Raw genomic sequence first — 24257 nt, 5'->3', positions numbered from 1 at the left:
CCAATTAAACTGCAACCCATTTTGTATTAACCACTCTGTCCCAAAATAAATCACTTAAAATCATTCAAATGTATGCCATTTTATAATAATGTGGTGGCTATTTTGGATTGATGCCGAGTAAATGATGTGTGGTGAAAGAAATCCTGTTACAATTAGCATTTGGCCAGGAATTTATTCTAATATTGGCAATTTTTCTTATAATAGTCTCAATTGGTGGACATCTTGGATTAATGCAATTAAACATATTTCCGCAACCGGAATTTCTTGGGACTTTTAGTATGTTGTTCTAGACACCTCTAAGAAATGATGCGTGGTGAAAAAAATCCTGTTACAATTACCTCTTGGCCAGGAATTTATTCTAAGAATGGCAATATTTCTGATAATGGTGTCAATTGGCAGACATCATGGATTGTTGCCAATTAAACATATGTCTGCAACTAGGATTACTTAGGACTTTTAGTATGGTGTTCTGGAGACTTCATAGAAATGGTCTGTGCAGAAAAAAATCTGTTAAAATTACCTGATGGTCAAAAATGTATTCCAAGATTGGCCAAATAAACCCAATTGGCGGCCATTTTGGATTAATGCAATTAAACATATTTCCCCAACTGGGATTTCTTGGGACTTTTAGTATGTTGTTCTGGAGACCTCATAGAAATGGTCTGTGAAGAAAAATCTTTTGTTACAATTACTTTTGATTGAAACGCTATTTTGCCTGGACTATTTGGATTTGTTTAGAAATGACACGCACGCACGCACGCACGCACGCACGCACGCACGCACGCACGCAACATAAATGATACAATGTGGTGGCACGGCCCATGACAAAATGTCAACTTATACAACAACAGGAATACACTCGACGACGTCGGATGGAATTCAGGCGTCATTTCAGCCCCGCTGTTAACTAATCACTGCATTCAGGCAACAACGCCATCTGGTGTTTGAGTGGAGGCCATATATACGCGGTCAGGAAGAAGTGGCCACGGTGTGCACTGCAGCCTTTAACAACCCATTAGCCATTATACTGCCTCCTGCTGGACGCAGAGCCAAACCGCAGACTGCCGAGCCCATTTCAATGAAGCACACACTCCCACTGACACATCCTGTTTGGAGCGTCCATCTTAATGCTAAATAATTACCGGATAATCAGCAAAAGACCTCAGAACATCGCATGTTTTATCCAAATTATATCCAAAGTGATTCAGCTTTTTAGTCAGCCTGTATAATGGGAGGCGTGACGGTTTCGCAACCCGGTCTAGGATCGCTAAAGAAGGAAAAATAATAATAATACAAAAATAGAAATCAGCGATCCGGTTTGATTTCAATAATAAAGTTTATCAGACGGAACTATTACGCTACAGAAGCAGTTGCCGGTTGGATTCCTTCTGGCGGAACGTTTACGTCACAACTAAGCAGTTAAAGTGTTTTAAGAACTCACCGTATCGACTGATGGAGGTGCGTGATATGCTGGCCGAGGGAGGGATGTTGTAGGACGAGGTCTGTTTGGGTACCAGCGCCACCACACAGCGGTCCGACACCTGGGAGGGAAGAGACGCATAGCATCATTTTGTGGGGGGGAACTGTCATGTTTTAACCCATTCTGACCCGAGATCAGATTCTAGAAATGTCTTTCTACATCCATGACAGTTTTCCATTCTGACCTGAGATCAGATTAAAAAAATGTCTTCCACGTCAGTCGTTCTTCGAAAAAATAGCAGACCTACAAGCTCGTAGCGCGCCACTCGGTGGCGCGCTACGAGCTTGTAGATCTGCTATTTTTCAATAGCTAAAGCACAACGTAATGCCGACACCAAAACGGGTTACCGGCCCCAAAATGGGTTAACAGTCCTCTGTGACACCGCTTTTCAAAACCAAATTCTATAATGTAAAAAATGCAAAACATTGAAATACCGCCATCAGCTGTTTCAAAGGTTTATCCCGAGCTAAACCTTCCTATATATATATATGGTTGTATATAACTGAACAGGATCTGAAGGTTCGGAGAGCACTTGCAAGGGATGAGTGCTGTATGTGGGGTCCGAGACATGGACCCTCACAGTACAAACAGGAAAAAGCCTAATGTAGACGTGCTGCGGCGCGACAGCTTGGCTGTAACAACACTGCAGAGCTCAAGAACCTGATGTCGCATGGGAAACTGTGGAGGGCAAAGCGATCCAGGAATCCCGAGTTGGTGTTGGCTATAGACCTCACTCTCGCAGCAACTAACTAGAACCGACAGTACATTCTAAATACACGATTCTTGTGGTATTGTACGATTAGTTTTCTCCAAGTTGCAGCACGCGTCTATACTGCATGCACGCAGACACAGAACATGTCCCGACTCCAGACCCAAACACTAAAGGAGGTAAACTTGTTGTTTGATTAAACATAATGTGCCACGAACAATAGCTTTCTTTGCGTCGAGGAGATCATGTGTCCATACAGTACACGATGGTCGGCCTACAAAAGACACCTCCCTCCCACAGTGACAGTGAAGCCTGATTTACAACGTCGCACAACGTGCGTTCGGCGACGCGTTGTGAGCTTGTAGATCAGCTATTTCAGAGACATCAGCAGGCTGTGAGAACGTTCAGAAACTTTTGCCGGCGTCCACAATAAAAGCATGCAGCTTTCATAACGAGTTGGCCCAAAGAGACAAGGAATAGGATTAGAGAGAGAGAGAGAGAGAGAGAGAGAGAGAGAGACAAATAGAGAGACAGAGAGAGATGAACAACATCAGACAGGAACACTCTCTCACTGTCCTGTCGTGTATACTTTTCACTCCTTCAAAGGGAAATTCAGACTGGCAGAGAGAAGGCAAATGAGGAGAGGAGATTGATGTATGAAAGATGATGACGCAGATGATGCACGGATGCTTCCATCTCATGTGGCTCAATGGTGACTGTATACAGTCCATTTAGTATGGACCATATAGAGCTGTTGGCTCCATAAATGTCCCCCCACTCATCGGCTATATACCTATATATGATTCCTCCTAGAGGGGGGAGTATAGCAGCCATTATTATAGCAACGTTTTCATCTGTGTAAATGGACCTCCATCATCGCCGGCTATATGGCTGTAGAGTGTAAACCCATTCCCAGCTAAGCGGAGGAGTTTAATCCATTTTGGGACGGGAACCCCTTATGGTGTTAGCATTATGTTACGCTTTAGCTATTGAAAAACAGCAGACCTACAAAGCTCGTAGTGCGCCACCGAGTGGCGCGCTACGAGCTTTGTAGGTCTGCTGTTTTTGAAAAATCGAAGACTTTTTTAGAATCTGATCTCAGGTCAGAATGGGTTAAATTCCCTTTCATGTGGCTGCTACACGAAAGCACAACCACTTCCACTGCACAATCGCAAATGACATTCTCGCCATTTACGCTTTGATTAGCCACACTTCACGCAAAAAAAAAATCATGTTTTGCAGAAAAACTCAAAAAGACACCACAGGCCAAGAAAACTTTCCATTGCCCTTTTCTTAAGCCGAAAAAACAACAACACAGAGCTTATAGTTGGCTGGCATTTACAGTACAGCAAACACTCCCAGAGGAAGGACTTCTTCTTCTGCATCAGAAGAACCCCATGAACAAAGACCCCACGAGCCAGTGCAGTGAACAGGCCAAGTACTGAGCCAAAGAAAAAAATAACTTCTACTGAACTTCTACTGAAATTCTTCTGTTTTATTTGATCTATATAGGGTCTGCCAAAATCTCCCGGAGGGGGCGTTAACATATGTGTCACGTGGTAGCGGCCGCCATGTTGGCAGGCATTTCTGCTTTGTTTACAGTCAGCGACCATCCGTGTGCGTTCTAATTTTTAAACACCAGAGGGAGTTCAACAAGCTCGTTCCTGGCGACAACACAGTGAGCCAACACCAGGATGGAAAGAAAAAACGTCGGCCTCGACATACCTTACAAGGACAAGCATTAAATGTAGTCGCATTAGTGGTGGTAGAAGATCGAATCCTCTGTTCAGTCAGTGTGTTCATAGGTGTCGAGACCTCCAATATCCTTGATTTTGTTGAGGTAACGCTCCTTTTCCTCAAAGTTAAGCTTGTCCTTGTAAGCAAGGTATGTCGAGGCCAACGTTTTTTCTTTCCATCCTGGTGTTGGCTCACTGTGTTGTCGCCAGGAACGAGCTCGATGAACTACCTCTGGTGTTTAAAAATTAGAACGCACACGGATGGTCGCTGACTGTAAACAAAGCAGAAATGCCTGCCAACATGGCGGCCGCTACCACGTGACACTTATGTTAACGCCCCCTCCGGGAGATTTTGGCAGACCCTATAGGAGCAAAATAGACTCTCTCCCCTCCCTGGCTGTTAGTCTGGGGGTGTCTGCTCTGCTGGTGGCCATCATAGAGTATTTATATCTATAGAGAAGACACCCGAGTTCTCCTTCCATCCACTTGCATTAAGTTGCTCAAAAGCGCATGAGGCGATTTCACTCCTCCTTCCTGGTAGGAACAGAGTGCATTCTGGGATGGATTGCAATGGTGAGTGGCCCCAAACACATGAACGCGCTGCCGTTGAACGCGCACGAGCGTCGTCCGTCGTGAACGTGCACAATGATAGTCAACGGACAGCGCGTTCATGTGTTTGGGGACAGGCTGCAATACCTTCATTCGGCCACTATGTCCATTTCGCCTCAAGATTTCCTCTGGGTGCCTTCTCTATAAATATATATACTCTAATGTGGCCATGCTGCGTGGGTCACAGAGCTCCTCACTCGTGCTCATGTGATGTTTAGCCGCCTCTCACCGGCCAACGCCATTCACCTCAACACCACCCACCCCAACTATACTCTCGGTTGCACCGTTAGCTGTTGTTGGGCGGGGATCTGCCACACGGTCCTTGACATAATCGTGATGGTGATGGTAGGGGGCTGGAGGGAGTGAAAAGATGTCTTCATTGCAGATGCAAGATTCTGTAGCCTGCCAAGAGAGAAATGGGGGTAGGTATATAGAACACTTGTACCACCTGTACCACCTGCCAGTCGACAACTCCTCTCTACCTTAACCCATTTTGACCCCGATTCAAAAAAATGCCTTCTACATCCTGACAGTTTTCTGAAAAACTGTACACACCGGATCATTTTCTGCTACTGGTTGCCAAGCCTGCATATTTCCAGCCTAACGTGGATTCATTCACAGTTGCTTGCCTGGTTTGGTTTTCGGAGGCTGCTTAGCTTATTTCTGTCACGACAGTTTGCCACCACTAGCAACAACCCATAACATCCCATCGTCTGCACGGCATGGCTATAGTCGAGCAGTTCTGATTGGCTGCCTCGTCTCCAGCCATGTTGCCTCAGAATTCTTTAGGGTCACTAATATGAGCATAACAGTGGAGCGCAGCTAAAAAGTGGCATGACGTCAGCAGCAGACCCACAGATGACAATAATGCAGCTGGTAATTAATTGATTTAATCAATTTGGGCTTGTTTTTTCTTTGCACTGGCAGATTCATCTGGTTTCCAGGCTAACCACCTCATCTCTCTCTTTCCACCAACCCTCACAGGCACTTCTACCAACTCTCCCACGCACGCACACGCACACACGCACACACGCACACACACACACACACACACACACACACACACACACACACACACACACACACACACACACACACACCCGCCCATTTCCAAAAGAATGTCTCAGATCAGTCAGGGATTCTGCAATTATTCCTGTGACAGACTTTCACCGCAGAGCATGAAATAACCTCTCTCCCTCTCCCCCCCTCCATCTATCTCTCCCTCTCTCTTAGTGTCTCTCTCTCTACTGTATCTCCCTCTCTCTCTCTTCACATTATGTGGCTGACAGGGAGGCTATAGCAAAGATGGGTGCTTGTGATATAGAGTAAATGATTGAAGGCGTGTGTGGATTGGCCCTTCAGGGATAATCCAGCGCGCGGAGGCTGATAACGCGGCTAGGTGAGATAAGGGGGGAGGCTGTATGGCCCCGGTCCCATGATAAGACCTTCCATCAGACTGGACCAGACCAGACAGAACCTCCAGCCCCTCACACTGTCCCCTCCATGCCCCTCCAGGACCACATGCCTCCAGATCACACTTACACCTGCCCGGCCCCTGGTCCCATTTTGGACTGAGGTCGATAAAAAAAGAACTGGCTTCTAAATCCTAACATTTTTCTGAAAAACCCATGTTTCTATATGTCAGCGGTGCTCGACCTTTTTCATGTCAAGGACCCCCAGAATTATCTCTATTGGACCACGGACCCCCCCATCTCAAAATATGTAGTTCCAGGGACCCCCCCAGAAGCCAATATTTTAGTTAAAAATGTTCGCTCTGAAATATATATTGAAAGATTTCCCGCGCCATTTTCACGACTTTTCAAAAATAGCAGACCTACAAGCTATGAGCTTGTAGATCTGCTATTTTTCAATAGCTAAAGCATAACATTATGCTTTAAAACACCAAAAGGGGCCCATTCTACTAATGCCTTCTAAAAACAGTAGACTCCCAAAATGATATGGATCTGGCCGTGGACACACCGTCTGAAAATGTTTTGTCAACAAGTGTCAAACACCCCAGAAGAGAAGACCTGTTTGAAACTTATTCAAAACTAGAGCAATGCTTACTTGGAACGATTCCAGTTCTTTGTCAGGCGTGCTCAAAACATGGAGTCTACGCAGACGTCAGAAGAACATCACTGTGATGTCGGAAAACAGGTGTGATCAATAATTGGCTAATTTGGGCCCTGTCCAGAGCCTATGCGCAGAGGCCAGACAGTTATTATGTCTGGGTCCCTTTTATGCCCACATATGGACTTCTTTGTCAGCCATGGCCAAATATGGAGTCTATGTGCAGATGTCAGAACGTCATTATGACGTCAGAAAAGGCCAGCTCCATATATGGAGCCTGGGCAGGGGGCCCTGTCCAGAGCCCGGGCAGAGAGGCCTTTTGTGGCGTGTCTGGACAACCGTGTCCAGCCTTGAGTCTGACCGACTCAAGGCTGGGCACTGCACTCCCTTGGTGCATTTATATAGAGAGATAGATGACTCAAAAAGACTTCCAAAAATGTTTGTTTTTTTACAAAAATTGCAGATGTACAAGCTTGCAGTGTGACACAAAGTGCTGCACTGTGAGCTTGTAGATGTGCTACACTTTTGAATATCCAACGTTAAAATCTTAAAACGGCACACATGCTTTCATGGGTTAATATAACTTAGTTGTATGCATTCCCAGCTCTGTCCTGAAATATATTTCTGCATTTTATATTATTTTATTCTGGAACATTGTGTGTGTTAAAAATGCATTGATAGGATTTTATCAGAAACCTTCAAAGCCAGATATGTTGGAATTTGTGTGAGTGTAAGAAGAAGTATTTTGTAATAGATTGAATTTTTCTATTATTTACCACGATTTATTTCTGTGTCACAAACATACTGTGTCAACAACTTTCCAAATCTGTTAAGGAATTCACACATCAACTATAGATGACTGGTTTGAAGGGTTTTTGGCATGCCAGCATATCGTAAGTCAAGAAAGAGTGTCAACTTATTCATTTCTAACTCTAACTAAGAGTGTGTACACAATGGGAACAAAACTGGTTTGGTTCCATTTTGTACAATATAAGAGTTCAATTGATACTCGGGATTTCAGTGTACGAGGAGGACAGGGTGTGAGCACAGCTGTTATTGCCCCCCAGGGCGATATAACTCAGCACGCTGTAATGTCAACACATCGGTCATTATAGGTCCTTTTAGCCAGCAGCATGTGATTGCTCCATCTCCCCCTCTTTTTCAACACGATATGATCAAAGAAATGACCATTCACGTCAGGTCCGTGCCTCCCTCCCCTCTCACAAAAAACCCAAAATGCCGCAGCCTGCAGGCGATGTTATAGTTCAGGTTTACAACAGGCAACCGGAGCGCCCCCGCCAAACACAGCGTTAGATTAAGCCATTTTTGGCGAGAACCCCTTTTGGCGTTAGCATCACGTCGTGCTTTAGCTATTGAAAAATAGCAGATCTACAAGCTCATAGCGCGCCACCGAGTGGCGCGCTACGAGCTTGTAGGTCTGCTATTCTTGAAAAATCGAAGAAGAACGACTGACATGGAAACGTATATAGCGTTTTCAGAAAACTGTCATTTTCAAACATTTTTTATAGAATCTGATCTCAGGTCAGAATGGGTTAATGAATGGATACCTCTGTGGCAGTATCTGTTTTGTCTGGGGCTGTCTGAAAATAGCCCAAAATGCCCCCTGCGCCGCCTCCTTAGCCCATTCTGACCTGAGATCAGATTCTATAAAAAAAATGTCTTCTACATCCTGACAGTTTTCTGAAAAAGCCACGTTTCTAATGTCAGTCGTTCTTCGATTTTTCTAAAACAGCAGACCTACGAGCTCGTAGCGCGCCACTCGGTGGTGTGCTACGAGCTTGTAGGTCTGCTATTTTTCAATAGCTAAAGCATAGCGTAACGCTAACACCAAAAGAGGGGTTTTTCCCGACCAGAATGGCTTAGACTGGGTGGGTAACACAATCTGGCTGGCAGGCTCTTCCGTATGTGGGTGAGGTCATCGCTGTGTCTGTCCTCCCTCAGCTGCAGCGAAGGAGGACATGCTAGAGGTCAGAGCGAACAGCAGGGGAGGGGACACGAGTTTATACCAACTAACTTTATTATACGCCATCGAAGCAAGTCTCTGTGAACATGAGGCGGGGGGTGTTGTGTTGGGGGTGGGGTGGGGGGTGGCGTGGGTCGGGAGCGCTTGTTTCTGCCCTTTACTGTCAAGACGTGCACGCATTAAAGAATTATACACTCCTGACGATACGGACACTGCCCCAATGTGTCCCGACGAGGAAAAAGTGTGACAAAACAAATATCAGCGACGCTGTGGCTGGCAGAGCCACGCATGCACAGTCCTCCACCTGTAATAAATCAGCACTTTGTCAAACCTCATCAATCTAATTACTCTGCAGTCTGCACTGTGTGTGTGTGTGTGTGTGTGTGTGCGCCCCGGTAGAATATCGTGCCGTCCGCTGAGGCACATTTGAGAATCATCGTTATAAATAACCCGAGCTGTCTTGACAAGCTCGGGTTTATTATAATGTTCGGGTTTATTAGAATTGTTAATCGCACACCCATCCCCGCGGTGTCACTGGAATGTCTAATTTCAGCGTGTGTGTGTGTGTGGCTGTGTGCGTGCATGTGTGTGAGTGCCCGTGTGTGTGCGTGTGTGTGTGAGCACCGGGGGCAGGGGTGTGGTGTCGTGAGTTAAGAGCCCAGTCTGGCCTGAACCCCTGCTGGGACCACCGCTAATGTTACACAGCGGCAGGAAGGTTAACACTCTCACCTCTGAGAATGACAAGGATGAGAGGGAGAGGAGGAAGGAGAGAGAGAGAGAGAGAGAGAGAGAGAGAGAGGGAGAGGGGGAGAGAGGGAGAGAGAGAGAGAGAGAGAGGAGAGAGAGAGAGGGGAGGGAGAGAGAGAGGGGGAGAGAGAGACAGAGAGAGAGAGAGAGAGAGAGGGGGAGAGAGGGAGAGGGGGAGAGAGAGAGAGAGAGAGACAGAGAGAGAGAGAGGGAGAGGGGGAGAGAGGGAGAGGGGGAGAGAGAGAGAGAGAGAGAGAGGGAGTGAGAGTGTGTGATGAAAAGCTCCCTTTGACAAGGGGAGAGACTAATCAACAAAGAGAGATCAGTATCAGCCAGGCAACTCGCCTATCTCATAAATCATTTATCGGCACTTCTCTGAGTTGCACCGGTGCGTGTGTGTGTGTGTGAGTGTAGAGAGAGAGAGAGAGAGAGAGAGAGAGAGAGAGAGAGAGAGAGAGAGAAAGATTATATATATATATATAAAATGATGCACGATATAACCGGTAGCGTATCGAAATCCGCTCGCCTCGGACTTAACCCATTCTGACCCGAGATCAGATTCTAAAAATGTCTTCTACATCCTGACAGTTTTCTGAAAAAGCTACGTTTCTGTGTCAGTCGATTTAAAAAAAAAATAGCAGACCTACAGACCTACTTGTAGATCTGCTATTTTTCAACAGCGAAAAGCACAACGTAATGCTGACACCAAAAGGGGTTCCCGCACAGAATGGGTTGAACACACACGGAGGGGAAAAGCTATAAAGTCTTGAGAGAGAACTCTGCCAGCGCTATAGTCTGTACCCGTCGTGCTGGAAAAGGCGAAGCGCCAGGGGGGAGGTTGACGAGTTCACCCACCTTGGCAGCATCGTCAACAGGCAGGGAGGAACAGATGCCGACCTGAAAGGCAGGATTGGCAAGGCCAGGGTATATAGCTTAGACCTCCGATTGAAAAACATCTGGAGTGCAAAATACCTGGCTGGCCCATCACGACAAAAATCTGGACCTTTAAAGTCAGTCCTATACTCTCTATACGGTGCAGAGACATGGAGGACAACAGTTGAACACCGCAGAACAACATCCGGTCGTTCATCGACACCTGTCTGCGACGAATCCTCCCCCAGATCCGCGTGTCAGGATACCAGGAAGTCTGAACCCAAATGCAGAGTCTCAAGACTAGTATGTTCAAATATAAACTTATTCAAGCATGAGGTCAGTTGACAAACAAAGAACATAGCTTCAAGCTCAGGAAAAATGCGCAAATGCCAAAAAAGGCCAAAACTGCAAAAAAAACTTTACAAACACGATGCAAAGCACAGAAAACAAAGTGTAAGCAAGGAGTCCAGTTATTATAGGGAGGAGGTTAACACTTTGAGAGCCAAGGCCAGATTTGAGCCATGTGGTAGCCTCTGCCAAAAGGGTTTTCTATAGAATATGGAGACTATTTAAAGAATTATAGAATATTCTCTGTTTTGTCTTTGTGGACACACAATATCTTAAAAGAAGCATTAACATGTCTGCTATCATGAGAAAAATAAACTGAGTTGATAAAATGTACCGGTATGAAGCTGTAAGCAGCTGAATACAGCCCGTTTTCACCCAAAACAGCACCATGGAAAAGTTTCAGAGTTATGAGCCTGTTTGTGAAACGTACTTTCAAAGTACTTTCAAAGTACTTTCTACTAGGACTACATATCCATGACTTATCTCAAATTAAACCTTATGGTGTAGACTATAATTAAAAAAAAAAAAAAAGTTTCTCACATTTTCCATTATAGAAATATGAACCTCAGATTATAGCATGGTTTTTCAACAAATGGCTGTATGTAGTGACACTGTGACACCGATCCATCTTCAATGGTCCATAACTCAAAAATGCAACATGATAGAAACTCACTTTTTGTGTGTGATTCAGACAGACATTCCAGGGTATCTTTTGATATATATTATGTTCACATGGTCAGACCAGTACATTCTCTATGGATCCATGTTTCTCAAAAATCTGTTTGACTAAAACCTAGTTTCAAGAAACATGCACCCGTAGAAAATGTACTGTCCGGACCATGTGAACATATTATATATCCAAAGATAGGTTTGAATGTAGTCTATACTCTCCCAAAAAAAGTTAGTTTCTATCCTCTTCCATTTTGGAGTTATACGCCGTTTTATAACGCTTCGTCCCAACCAAAAACCTGGGAAGTGTGCAGAATAGACAGAAGGCATAATTATGATGTGAACTGTGAATGCCAGTCCCTTTTTATTTCCACCACATCAGATCAATCAATCAAATTGACTTTTTACATTATGTATCAGTGCCAACTGACGCCTTTCCCGTGCCGCCCTCGTTGTCAATGGCGCCTTTGGACGCCTTTTTGAAAAAAAGAAAAAAATTACAATGTTTTCCCAAATTGATTGCACTGTACAAAGAAAATGAAATGTTCTTTCCAAATTGATGATACTGTAAAATACATGTTTCCTTTCTCCAAATTGATCACACTGAAAAAAAGAATAATAATTGATTACACTGTAAAAAAAAAAAGACAATTTTTTTTTTTCCCCCCTATTTAGCAAAGTAGTTTTTGTAGTTACCTACAGTGTGATAAATAAAATAGCAGTCAGCTGGACACAGAGGCACATTACACGCCTTGCAGTACCACCTTGTGCTTTTGCTAGCACAGTGGCCCGCTTCCTTGTTTCTTTGATGCACCCTGCAATCTTTGTATGGCTTGGTTTTGCCTTGTGTGCCTACATCAGGGAGTTCCACAAGGATGTGGCCGTCAAACATGGGGGTCAGTCTGGTTTGAGGGTCTTTCTTAGGGGCCCTAGGAATACAGACAGGTTCCAGTGGGTTTACAGGGCCACCGTCTTCCTCCTCGCTACTCCCCACTTTTCCTATATAAAATAAAATAAATAATCAACATCATTCTATCAGTATAGTCTCTATCAACACCCCACCCCATTGTTTATACTTAGCGGTCAGGGTGACCGCTAAGCATGTCACCATCTGGTTCTGATTGTAGTGCGACGAACCACTGAACATTGTTTACACTTAGCTTAGCACAACAAAAGAAATCAAGGTAGCGTGCCACCATTGTGTTAGCCCCCAGGATCCACAAGCCATGAACATGTATTTATTTATACAAAAGCTACATACTAGCGAGGTGAAAATAATGAATACCCACATGTTGCATGTCCCCGATCATGTAAGTGTTACAAATGTTACATACAATACAAAGCGATACAATGTCGCCTCCACTCCCCTCCCCTCTGCTATAGTCATGATCATCACCAAAGAACAGAAGCGTCCACGCTAAAATAAAATAATTTCTAATCAAATAATACATGTAGACATACCCGAAATGAAGTGATCACCAGGGTGAGGTTGATCTTCCCGAGTTGGACCCCAATCAGTACCAGAATCCTCGGACGAGGACGACGAGGGCTGGGAATCGCTGTACTCCACCGGTGGATCAGCGTAAACTTTTACCGAAACCCGAGATGTCCTACGGGGGGGTGGGACACGGCTTGGTCCGGCCACTGGCGCCTCGTCGGAGCTGGGGGGTAGGGGCTTCTTGTGGCTCTTATCGGGAGCTCGGACGCCGCTCAGTCCAGCCACTGGGTCATCGGAGCTGTGGACTAGTACTACGGGCTTCTCCTCGCTCCTACGGGGAGCTCTGGTGCCGCTCCGTCCAGCGACTCCAGCCACTGGGTCATCTGAGCTGGGGACTAGTACTACGGGCTTCTCCTCGCTCCTACGGGGAGCTCGGGTGCCGCTCCGTCCAGGTACTACTGGGTCATCGGAGCTGGGAAGCAAGGGGACAGGGACTTTCTTCTCCTCCTCCTCGGCTGCCTGAATATCAGGCTCAGGGTCAGAGTCTGTCATGTCGCCAGCAACAACATTTCTCTGGATTAGCACCCTATGCTGTAGCTGAACGACGTGTGCATCCAAAGAAGTTTGCCGAAGCGAAGGCTGTCCTGGGGGTACAGCAACAGGTACTACACGCCGGGGAATGGAGCGTTTTCTTGTTTTTTTTGGCCCCATCAAGAAAACACTATAAACTATAATAGACGGACGGACACACACTAAACTGGACTGACACAAACAAATCTGCTACTATACTATACTATACTGATACTATTTTTATCTCTCACGGTCTCGCACGGTCTCGCTCACTGATCAACTGATCAACTCGTCTACCCACACAACAAAACTGCGACAAGACCGGTCATATATAGCAAATAAAAATAAAAAAAAAACATATTTTGGGACGCCCGTGTTTTCCCAGTGTTACAGCATTAATCGCCCCCGAAAGTCGAGCCACCGTGGTGCCCCAGACATTGATCTGAAGGGTTCTAATATAACCCTTTTAACCCGCGGCGCCGCGGGTTTGGCGACTAGAGGGTGCAAATCTTAACCCGCGACCCCGCGGGTCCGGCTTTAAGAGTGTTAATGGCAAAGTGTTCACAGGTGTGTAATGGGGAAGCACTGCTGGGCTGACGAGGGAGTGTGAGCAGGTGTGTGGCAAGGATTGAGGGTAGGGATGGAGAGTGGGAGTGGCTGACGGCCGGGGGGAGACATGGTCTGCAGACCGTGACACCGCTGGCCCAAACACCGTCAGCGAAAAAAGAGCTGTGGCAACGCACCGACCAAAAAAAAACCTGCAGAGGGCAGAGATCCTCAAAAAGGCGTTGGAGATGGATATAGGCCATACTCTTCCACGGAAAACCAGCCTCAAACAACCTCAAGGCAAGTCCCTCAGGTGGAACCCCCCCCAAAGGGAAAAGAAAGAGAGGTCGGCCACGAAAAACACAGATGCTAAGAATATGGGCCACACTTGGGGACGACAGCTGGAAGTGTTGGCCCAGGAGATGGAGATGCTTGGAGATCAGATTCTAAAAATGACAAGTTTTCTGAAAAGTCGTTCTTCGATAAAAAAAAAAATAGCAGACCTACAAGCTCGTAGCGCGCCACTCAGTGGCGCGCTATGAGCTTGTAGATCTGCTATTTTTCAATGGCTAAAGCATAGTGACGGCCTAAGCCCCAGAAGGGGTAATAGGCGTAAGTATAAGTATCGAAATAATCGGCCATAAAAATGCCATATCGTTATCGGATCCGTCTCAAAATAATCCTGATTATTTTCACAGATATTGATGAGGCAATAAGTAAGTATATATATATATATATACAGTATATACACTGGAGAGAGAGAGAGATGGGGGGGGGGGGGATTTATTTTCTCGCAGTTCCCTGGCCCAACTGCCGAGTTTTTCGAGAAAAGATTTGACTTTAAAAGCGCATGTTTTGGCCCAGGCCGTAGCGTAACGGTCTGGGCACCGGACTGGTGATCCAGTCGCGGTGTGCCGCGGGTTCGACTCCCGGACCCGACATGGCCTTTACCGCATGTCATCCCCCCATCTCTCTCCCGTTTCCTGTCAGCCTACTTTCTATCCCTTAAAAAAAAAAAAAAAAAAAAAAGCGCATGTTTATGTTTTTAATTTGCATGCCAGAAGCCCAGGGTGTGAGAAGGTGTGCATTTCCATATATCCCAGGATATGTAAAGAAGCACCATATCCCATGTGGGACTCTCGCTGACAGTCTGTCTCTCTCACAGTCAAATCCTTAAGGGCTCCGCTAAACCCCTTATCCCTAAACTTCTATGCCTTTGTCTACTATTTTGCAAAACATTTTTGAATAGTTAAAATGGCCTTGTCTATACAAGCTCACAACGTGTCAATGTAGATTGCCTAGTTGAACTATTCAAAAATGTTTAGCAAAATAGTAAAAAGAAAAGGCAAAGAAGAAGTTTAGGGATAAGGGGTTTAGCGGTGACGAAAATGGAGCCCTCAGTGTTCATTTAACACTGAGAGTGTGCAGTTGCATTTCTACACTCAGAGATACACATGGATGAATTAACACATAGTTTTACTTCACTCCTTCTCTTTTTAAGTGTTCTCTTCTCTCTCACTCTGCAGTTTAATGAGCTACGCTCCGCCATCGCTGCCAGCCAGCCACCGCTTGCCAGATGTGCTCCTGCATCTGCCAGCGCGGTGGCACATCGCACATCGCACGAGCACAGAACACACACACACTTGCAGTCGTGCACACATGCACACACACACACACACACACACACACACACACACACACACACACACACACACACACACACACACACACACACACACACACACACACACACACACACACACACACACACACACACACACACACACACACGCACACAAAACGTACAAAGGCAGGCAGGCGCCCAAGTCAACTCATCGAAACAGTAATGATGCACAAAGTGGCTATGCTGCTCCATCTCTCTCCTAGCCCACCCACCACCACCGATCTGTCTACACGTCTACTCTGTCTTTGCTGATGCTCACCACCTCCCCATTTTTTCATATCCATATTGACACTATAGGCCCACATTTCTACATGCTGCATACAACCTTTGTTTTACCACAGTGGCGTGCACAGACATTTAGAGGGGCAGGTGCTCAAGTGGAAAAAAAGGGCACCTTGTGCAGCACATTTTGGTGCTTAAGCTATTGAAAAATAGCAGATCTACAAGCTCATAGCGCGCCACCGAGTGGCGCGCTACGAGCTTGTAGGTCTGCTATTTTATTTATTTATCGAAGAACCAGTGCACTGACATAGAAACATATAGCTTTAGATTGTGTGGGGGCCTAAATAATATAGTAGAAGCGTTTGTTATCAAGATTTGATCAATGTCACAATTAAATTAAGAAAAAAAAAAAGAAAAAATAATTTTAAGAGCAAAATTGCCATAAAGGGCAAAGGGTGCTCTAGCACCCCCTAGTGTCTATCTGTGCACGTCACTGTTTTACCGGAGAAGTCACGTTGAGGTATGAAACCTCTTTTTTAGCAGTACAGCAGAATTACAAGAATAAACAATAAAGAATGTAACAAATACAGTCATAAATTGAAAATACGGCTAAAGAAACATCTGTCAATACCGAAATTGTTCTCTAAGTTTAAGAACATGAATAGGAACGTGGAAAGCATTGTCCTTTATCGGACCCTTAACCCATTTTGAACGGGAACCCCTTTTGGTGTTTTAACTAAGCATCATGTTATACTTTAGCTATTGAAAAATAGCAGATCTACAAGCTCATAGCTCGCCAAAAAATGCCGTGAAAATGCGGCACAAATCTTTGAATATATATTCTTTCAGAAGACTTTTTTTTTTATTTCGACGTCAGGCCTAAATGGGTTAAGATCCTTTAATGAGATAAGGTGAGCCAATCAAAATCCTGCAAATCATTCCTTGGTCCAAGCTATAGCGACCGATTGGTGCACATGTGTGTGCGTGTCGCTCTGTGCTCACAATTCCTTTTCCCCTATACAGCGCCTTGTATAGTGTGACATGAAAGCGTCCGAAAAATAGACCTTCAATGGGGCGGGAAACAGACATATACTGCCCATGGGCCTTCGACCAGGACGGAAGCATTGTCTGTCTGCGAAGGCAGCAGTTGAAGCATTGTCTGTCTGCGAAGGCAGGCAGCAGTTGAAGCATTGTCTGTCTGTGAAGGCAGCAGTTGAAGCATTGTCTGTCTGCGAAGGCAGCAGTTGAAGCATTGTCTGTCTGCGAAGGCAGCAGTTGAAGCATTGTCTGTCTGCGAAGGCAGCAGTTGAAGCATTGTCTGTCTGCGAAGGCAGCAGTTGAAGCATTGTCTGTCTGCAAAGGCAGGCAGCAGTTGAAGCATTGTCTGTCTGCGAAGGCAGCAGTTGAAGCATTGTCTGTCTGCGAAGGCAGCAGTTGAAGGATTGTCTGTCTGCGAAGGCAGCAGTTGAAGCATTGTCTGTCTGCGAAGGAAGGCAGCAGTTGAAGCATTGTCTGTCTGCGAAGGCAGCAGTTGAAGCATTGTCTGTCTGCGAAGGCAGCAGTTGAAGCATTGTCTGTCTGCAAAGGCAGCAGTTGAAGCATTGTCTGTCTGCGAAGGCAGCAGTTGAAGCATTGTCTGTCTGCGAAGGAAGGCAGCAGTTGAAGCATTGTCTGTCTGCGAAGGCAGCCGTTGAAGCATTGTCTGTCTGCGAAGGCAGCAGTTGAAGCATTGTCTGTCTGCGAAGGCAGCAGTTGAAGCATTGTCTGTCTGCAAAGGCAGCAGTTGAAGCATTTTCTGTCTGCGAAGGCATCAGTTGAAGCATTGTCTGTCTGCGAAGGCAGCAGTTGAAGCATTTTCTGTCTGCGAAGGCAGCAGTTGAGGCATTGTCTGTCTGCGAAGGCAGCAGTTGAAGCATTGTCTGTCTGCGAAGGAAGGCAGCAGTTGAAGCATTGTCTGTCTGCGAAGGCAGCAGTTGAAGCATTGTCTGTCTGCGAAGGCAGCCGTTGAAGCATTGTCTGTCTGCGAAGGCAGCAGTTGAAGCAGTCTGTCTGTGAAGGAAGGCAGCAGTTGAAGTATTGTCTGTCTGCGAAGGCAGCAGTTGAAGCATTGTCTGTCTGCGAAGGCAGCAGTTGAAGCATTGTCTGTCTGCGAAGGCAGCAGTTGAAGCATTGTCTGTCTGCGAAGGCAGCAGTTGAAGCATTGTCTGTCTGCGAAGGCAGCAGTTGCAGACGGAACACTTTGGGATGGATGAGAGGGCTCATTGAGGCCGTCAGCGGGGGAAAGGAGAGGTATAAGACGGGGTAATGGATATATGGGTAAAGAGCGGAAATGCAGAAAAGTGGCAGAGGGAGAGAAAGGCAGAGCAAAGAAATATCTCGGTGAGGATGGAGCGAGCTGGGAGGGGAAATTGAGGCAAGGGAAGGAAGGAGTTTATAGGCCATTTAGACGTAAAAATCACACACGTGTGAACTGAGTGGTGCAATCCCCCCCCCCCCCTCTCTCTATCTCTCTCTCTCATTAGAGTCACTACCTCTCTCACTCTCTCTCATTAGAGTCACTACCCCTCTCACTGTTTCTGGCGCCCCCTACTGCTATTTTTAAGTCACATACTCATGCTCACACGGACACACAAACAAGTACGAGACAGACACACACACAAACACGTACGAGGACATTGCAAGCTGGTTGTAGGAGTGGTTGCACCACTCAAAAAACCTACAAGCTCGAGCTTGTAGATCTGCTATTTTTCAATAGCTAGAAGGCTGTCTGAACCAGACAGTGGCCTTGTGGTTAGAGTGTCCGCCCTGAAACTGGGAGGTCGGGGTTCGATCCCCGGCCGGGGTCAAACCAAAGACTGTAAAAATGCGGGACCCGATGCCTCCCCTGCTTGGCACTCAGCATCATGCAATACGAGCTGAAATCAGAATGGCATAAAGTTTGAAGAAAAGTTCAGTGTTCCGAGGTGACACCAAGGTCTAATTGTATAACCACTATATACACAGAACAAAACATGCTCACTCGCGCACACACAGAGTACAAAGCCTCAGTTAATTCCATTTGCCCACTTCAAATGAACAGGATTTCACAGAGAAGAAACGGGCAGAGAGGAAGTCAGAGAGAGAGGGCTCTGGGAGGGTTTCTGGGGAGTCAAGCAGCCAATAGTCTCTGCAGGGGGTCCTCCTGAGGAGGCGTGTTGGAATAAAGAACAAAGTAGCTGGCTGAGAGTTCATCTCCGCTGCCACCGGGGGGCAGTGTAATTGCCCTCCGGTCCATGTGTGAATCACTGAGATCGCGGGCAGGCGCGTTCGCACGCAAATAAGACGGAGAATTGGGCTGTGTGAAAGTCCAACGGCAAAGTTTGCCGAGGTAAGTACCGTGGGTACTTTTGGTAAAATGGTAACATTTTGGTGTTTTAACTATAAGCATTATGTTATACCTTAGCTATTGAAAAATAGCAGATCTACAAGCTCATAGCGCGCCACCGAGTGGCGCGCTACAAGCTTGTAGGTCTGCAATTTTTTTTAAATCGTAAAAATGCGGCGCAATATATATTCTTTCAGGGCGAACGTTTATTTTTTTTTTAAATTACGTCGGGCCTAAATAGGTTAAAGCGGCAGTCAAAATCAAATGGAAGGGCATGATGTGGGTTTTATTTCTCTCTTTTTCTTATAGCTCAAACTTTGGCGGAAAAGTATGAAGGGTCATTTAGGAGCTTGTACTGTACTGAAGGAAAGAACCAAAACAAAAGCCTTGCTTTATATACTGAAGGAAAGTACCAAAACAAAAGCCTTGCTTCAGTCTATAGAATGGCCCGAAAGGCAGAAACCTAACCGCGAGCACGGAGCAAAACACAAACATTGTTTCACGGGGGCCTCAAACTCAAGCCTTAAGCCTGACTTCCACTTAAATTAGCCGATCTACAAGCTCACAATGAGGCCACAGCGCAGTCTCTTCTACGCGTGCGTGTGTTTACCTGGTAGTGCATCAGCGTGTTGAGTCTCTTCCAGTCGTTCTCTATCTTGGTGGTGATGTCTTCGTCCTGCAGCACCACGCGAGCCATGCGCCCCTGGCGCCACTCTGAGGAGACACAGACATAATGCCGTCACACACTTTGAAGCAAACGTTCAAGATTTAAAGACATAGTTATAGTAGATATAGTTGTAGTCCATTGAGACACTTCAGCTCAGACTGACCATAAAACCATCTATTGCAAAGCTATTGCATGTTAGCATGGCGGTGTGTCTCTCTGCTCATGTGACATCAGATGATCTGTGCACCGAGACACAGGTCTGATATCAATCACATTTGATATCTCAGATTATCTGTGCACCAAGACACAGGTCTGATATCACCGACCCCCCCCCCCCCCCCAGAGCAGAGCCAAAGATACAATAATCCATGAACAACAATACACAGTAATCAACACATGATTCAACACAATGAATCTACACAATCGCAAACAATACAAATAATTAATAATCCCATAACCCATGGACTATAAGAACTACAGGGAGGGAGGCCGGGGAGGTGGGGGAAATTTCCACGCAGAATTTGAACGTGAATTTGAACGTGAGTCAACAGTCTGTCATTGAGAGACTATAGTCTGTCTGTGACCCTCAGCCATGCTCCACTGGAGTACTTAACCCCTGGGCTACAATTGACGGAAAAAAACTGAATATTTCTAAAAATACAAACCTCCCGTTCACGGAATTAACGGAATGTCAAGCAATGTCAGTTATCTAGGGTTCAACGGAGCAAAAATGAATATTTTTTCACTAATATCACTAATGTTGGATGTAATTTACCAAAAAACGGCCGAAATCCGCGTGATCGTGCGCTATCGTGCACACGCGCCGTCTCTATGTGCGTCGCTGTAAAAAAATTGATATTTTGCGATGTTTTGGGGTTGATTCGAGGTTAATTTGACTTAGTTATGAAAAATATAGCATTAGCTTAGCAATCCGGACCAGCCAAGCTAGTGACTAGGGTCAAAATAATACCGGATGTTGTCGATCGTTGAACCGGAAGTGACTTAGGAAGATTCGTCTATTTTGGCCAAAATCAGCATAATGGTGCGTTCCCGCCATCTGGTGGCAATTCGAGAGAATACACTAGCAATGAAAAAAAAAAAAAAAAAACATCTGTTCAAACCACCAGATCTTTCTATTAATGTGAAAATGATGAATTAAAAATATGCCAATTTGTTACCCAAACAAAGAAATTGGGATTGGTAGTCCAAGGGTTAATAAGGGGAGTGTTTGGGCAGGGCTGGGCCTGGGCTGGGGCAGACACAATGTGTGTTTTGAGAACGACGCCTTCCTCGTGACAATCGTGAAAAGCACACCCTTTGAAAAGCTATCCAACTTCACGTTGGTGTCTGTGGCCAGTAATGAGAGCTTTGCTCCTATACGATTACAAACCGATGAATATACTTTATATACACAACAAGACCCTAACCACGTAGTGCCGTCATGCACATCCCAGCGGCGTTCCCCGCTCGCCGGCCGCATTCAGTATAGTACTCATCATCCACACGGCTTTGGACTGACACGCCGCTTAATCAAACAGTACACAAAAGCCAAATGTCAATGTATATGCTTTGCAGGCTTGCGCAGCGGTATTAATTGCTACTTGTGTCATTGATATGGCATGTTAGCGTACAGTCAGCAGCACGCCGGGAGCGGAGAGAGAGAGGGGATGAAAAAAAAAGAAATCAGATCCTTTCCAGAAGAGAGAGGGGGGGGGGGGGGGGGTAGGGTAGGGAGTGCTAGAGTTGGAGGAGGAGGGCTGGCAGGTGATAGCTGAAAAGGCCTGTCGCGGGGTAATGAAATGATAATAAGGGTGCTGATGGGGAAATGGACAAGCAAGCGAGTGATCATTGATTTTCTACTCTGTTGACTGAACTTTATTACGCTGTGCCTCTGCCAGGCAACCAAATGGTGCCCCTGGTGGTGCATTCTGACCCCCCCCCCCACCACACACACACACACACACACTCTCACCTCACCCAAGAGAAAATAATAATAAACACACCTCCAGGAACAAATTTGAAAAGCACGTACAAACAGAAGAGAGGTGCACCCAGAAGAATATATAGCGTATTACTCACGCAAAGATACGCTCTACACACTCTCAGTCGTGTACTGTATGTGCTCTGTTTCCAAGGCAATGGAACAGAGAGAAGGAAAATAACCCATTTCGGGGCGGGAACCCCTTTTTGGTGTTAGCATTACGCTATGCTTTAGCTATTTACAAATATCTAGATCTACAAGCTCGTATCGCGCCACCGAGTGGCGCGCTACGAGCTTGTAGGTCTGCTATTTTTGAAAAAAATCGAAGAACGGCTGACACAGAAACGTGGCTTTTTCAGAAAACTGTCGGGATGTGGAAGACATTTCTTTTAGAATCTGATCTCAGGTCAGAATGGGATAATCATCCTGCCGAGTGCCGCGCGGTGGCAGAGGGTTCGTTTACATCACACGGATGACGGATGATGTGAGGGGGGACGGACGGGCGGACGGACAGGGGGACGTGACCACCGACCAGGAGAGGGGGGGGGACGAGGACGAGGCGGTGACGGACATGGCGGGACCGTGTGGGAGAGAGAGAGAGGCATGAGACCGGCCAGGCCCGTCTGTCAGCTCTATAACCTGGGTCAGCCAAAACCCAGCCAGGCACACAAACACCACCTCCCTCCCTTCCTCCCTCCCTCCCCGCCACAGTAAAAAGCCTGTGTTCATTTAATTCACCGGGGGGTAAAATAAATGGTTTCCAAAGTATAGTCAGGGCTGCACACAACTTTTTTGGTCTAGTACTCAGAAGAGCACCTGGAGGAGTTGCTTGGTGCTCCTAAAATGCGGCGACCCGTCTCGCCGGATGGATAAAAGAGGGATGAATAACTTATAGCAAAACAATATTTATTGGATGAGTGGGGAGTCAATGGAGGGTATTGCAACTCTAGATTTAGCCCTAGAATGGCTCTTGTTGTAGATTCATCCCATTATTAAAAATATATAAATTTGCTAAAATCTAGGTCCATGTGTGGTCCAGCCCTATGGAATGCATATTATAATAAAAACAAGTTAACAACTTAAGGATAATATGATATGAGCATCAAAGCAATATTTAGATTTTGTATTATTTTGTATTTAAATAACCAATCTACTAGCTCACAACGTGTTGCGACACGTTGTGAGCTTGCAGATCAGCTATTTTTTTAACATGCGACACATCGTACGGCGAATCATACATCAGGCTTCCCTAGTTCCCTTTTGTTTTTAGATGAGGCGACGTACGTAGTCAGACAGTCAGACACACACACATGGCTCCTCGGTGAAAAAAATAAACAGTGTACACTACCCGACTTTACGATAATAAGGGACAGTATGTCGAGACACGGTGTTCATGTTGGGCAGCAGCAGTGCCAGTCCGCAATGCTTTAAACTCTTCCCACTCCACTATGTCGGAACTAAAACCTTAGTACCCGTAAAAAGTCGGTGGCCGGTGCCTAGGCTGTGAGAGACGCTAATATGGTTTCTGCCTCGGATTCGGGTTTTGAGACGGCATCGCACACGAGCAACCATGCTGCTCCAACAGCCGGAAAACAAACACAAGCACAGCGGCAAATGGGAAGAGTGCAAAGCATCCAAAGCATGACCTTTTACACCGGGGACTACAGTAGTTTGCTATCTGAAACGGAGAAGAGAAGACGAAACTATTTGTGTAAGGTTTTCCTGTCAACCGCCCTCCGCCTCCTCCCAGGCTCCTAGCACTCAGAAAGAAGCATGGATCCTCCCCCTTATGAGTAAGGACGCGCTGTGATTGGGCCAGTAGCCACTTTGAGTGGCAGTCGGTGGGAAATGCTCTCGCCACAACATTTTCTAGTATTCTGGCCATAATAATCATTCTGGGCGGCCCCAGCTGTTGGTACGCAGAAGCGCTTCCCGGCGCTTGATTGACAGCGCATTTTTTATTTTTACCGCGCATGCGCACCTGCGCACCACTTATGTGCAGCCCTGAGTATAGTCCAAAAACTGAAGTGCACACACACTTCTCTCTCCATCTCCAATTTACAGCCCTGTTTTCATGCCAGGCTGTGAGAGCAGAACAGCCTGACAGCGGGTGCATGATGCGCTGCAGTGTGCATACACTGTCATGATGCGCTGCAGTGTGCATACACTGTCATGATGCGCTGCAGTGTGCATACACTGTCATGATGCGCTGCAGTGTGCATACACTGTCATGATGCGCTGCAGTGTGCATACACTGTCATGATGCGCTGCAGTGTGCATACACTGTCATGATGCGCTGCAGTGTGCATACACATGATGCGCTGCAGTGTGCATACACTGTCATGATGCGCTGCAGTGTGCATACACTGTCATGATGCGCTGCAGTGTGCATACACTGTCATGATGCGCTGCAGTGTGCATACACTGTCATGTCAGTTTGATGGATAAGGCCTGGCAGCAGCAGCAACCTGAGGAGGCTGCCCGGGACCGCCCGGTGCTGCCGTGTGTGCCGCCGTGCTGCTTTTAACACTCCCGTAATGCACTGATGATCTGTTGCTGC

The 24257-nt window shown here is 46.2% G+C and overlaps 1 protein-coding gene across 1 annotated transcript in view; it reads right to left on the bottom strand.

Moving 5' to 3' along the window:
• The window catches only part of plxna2 (plexin A2), a gene marked incomplete at its 5' end in the record, with an annotated part of 223411 nt that overhangs the window by 15353 nt on the left and 183801 nt on the right, over positions 1-24257 (bottom strand). Inside the window, 2 exons of the mRNA XM_083768883.1 lie at positions 1442-1541; positions 19660-19763. Of these exons, the coding sequence (XP_083625009.1) occupies positions 1442-1541; positions 19660-19763 (204 nt within the window). The remainder of the gene's footprint in view (positions 1-1441; positions 1542-19659; positions 19764-24257) is intronic.

This window comes from Protomyctophum parallelum, assembly GCF_964188405.1.
Source record: "Protomyctophum parallelum genome assembly, chromosome: 7".
NCBI lineage: Eukaryota > Metazoa > Chordata > Actinopteri > Myctophiformes > Myctophidae > Protomyctophum > Protomyctophum parallelum.
This window is presented reverse-complemented; position numbering and strand designations above follow the sequence as displayed.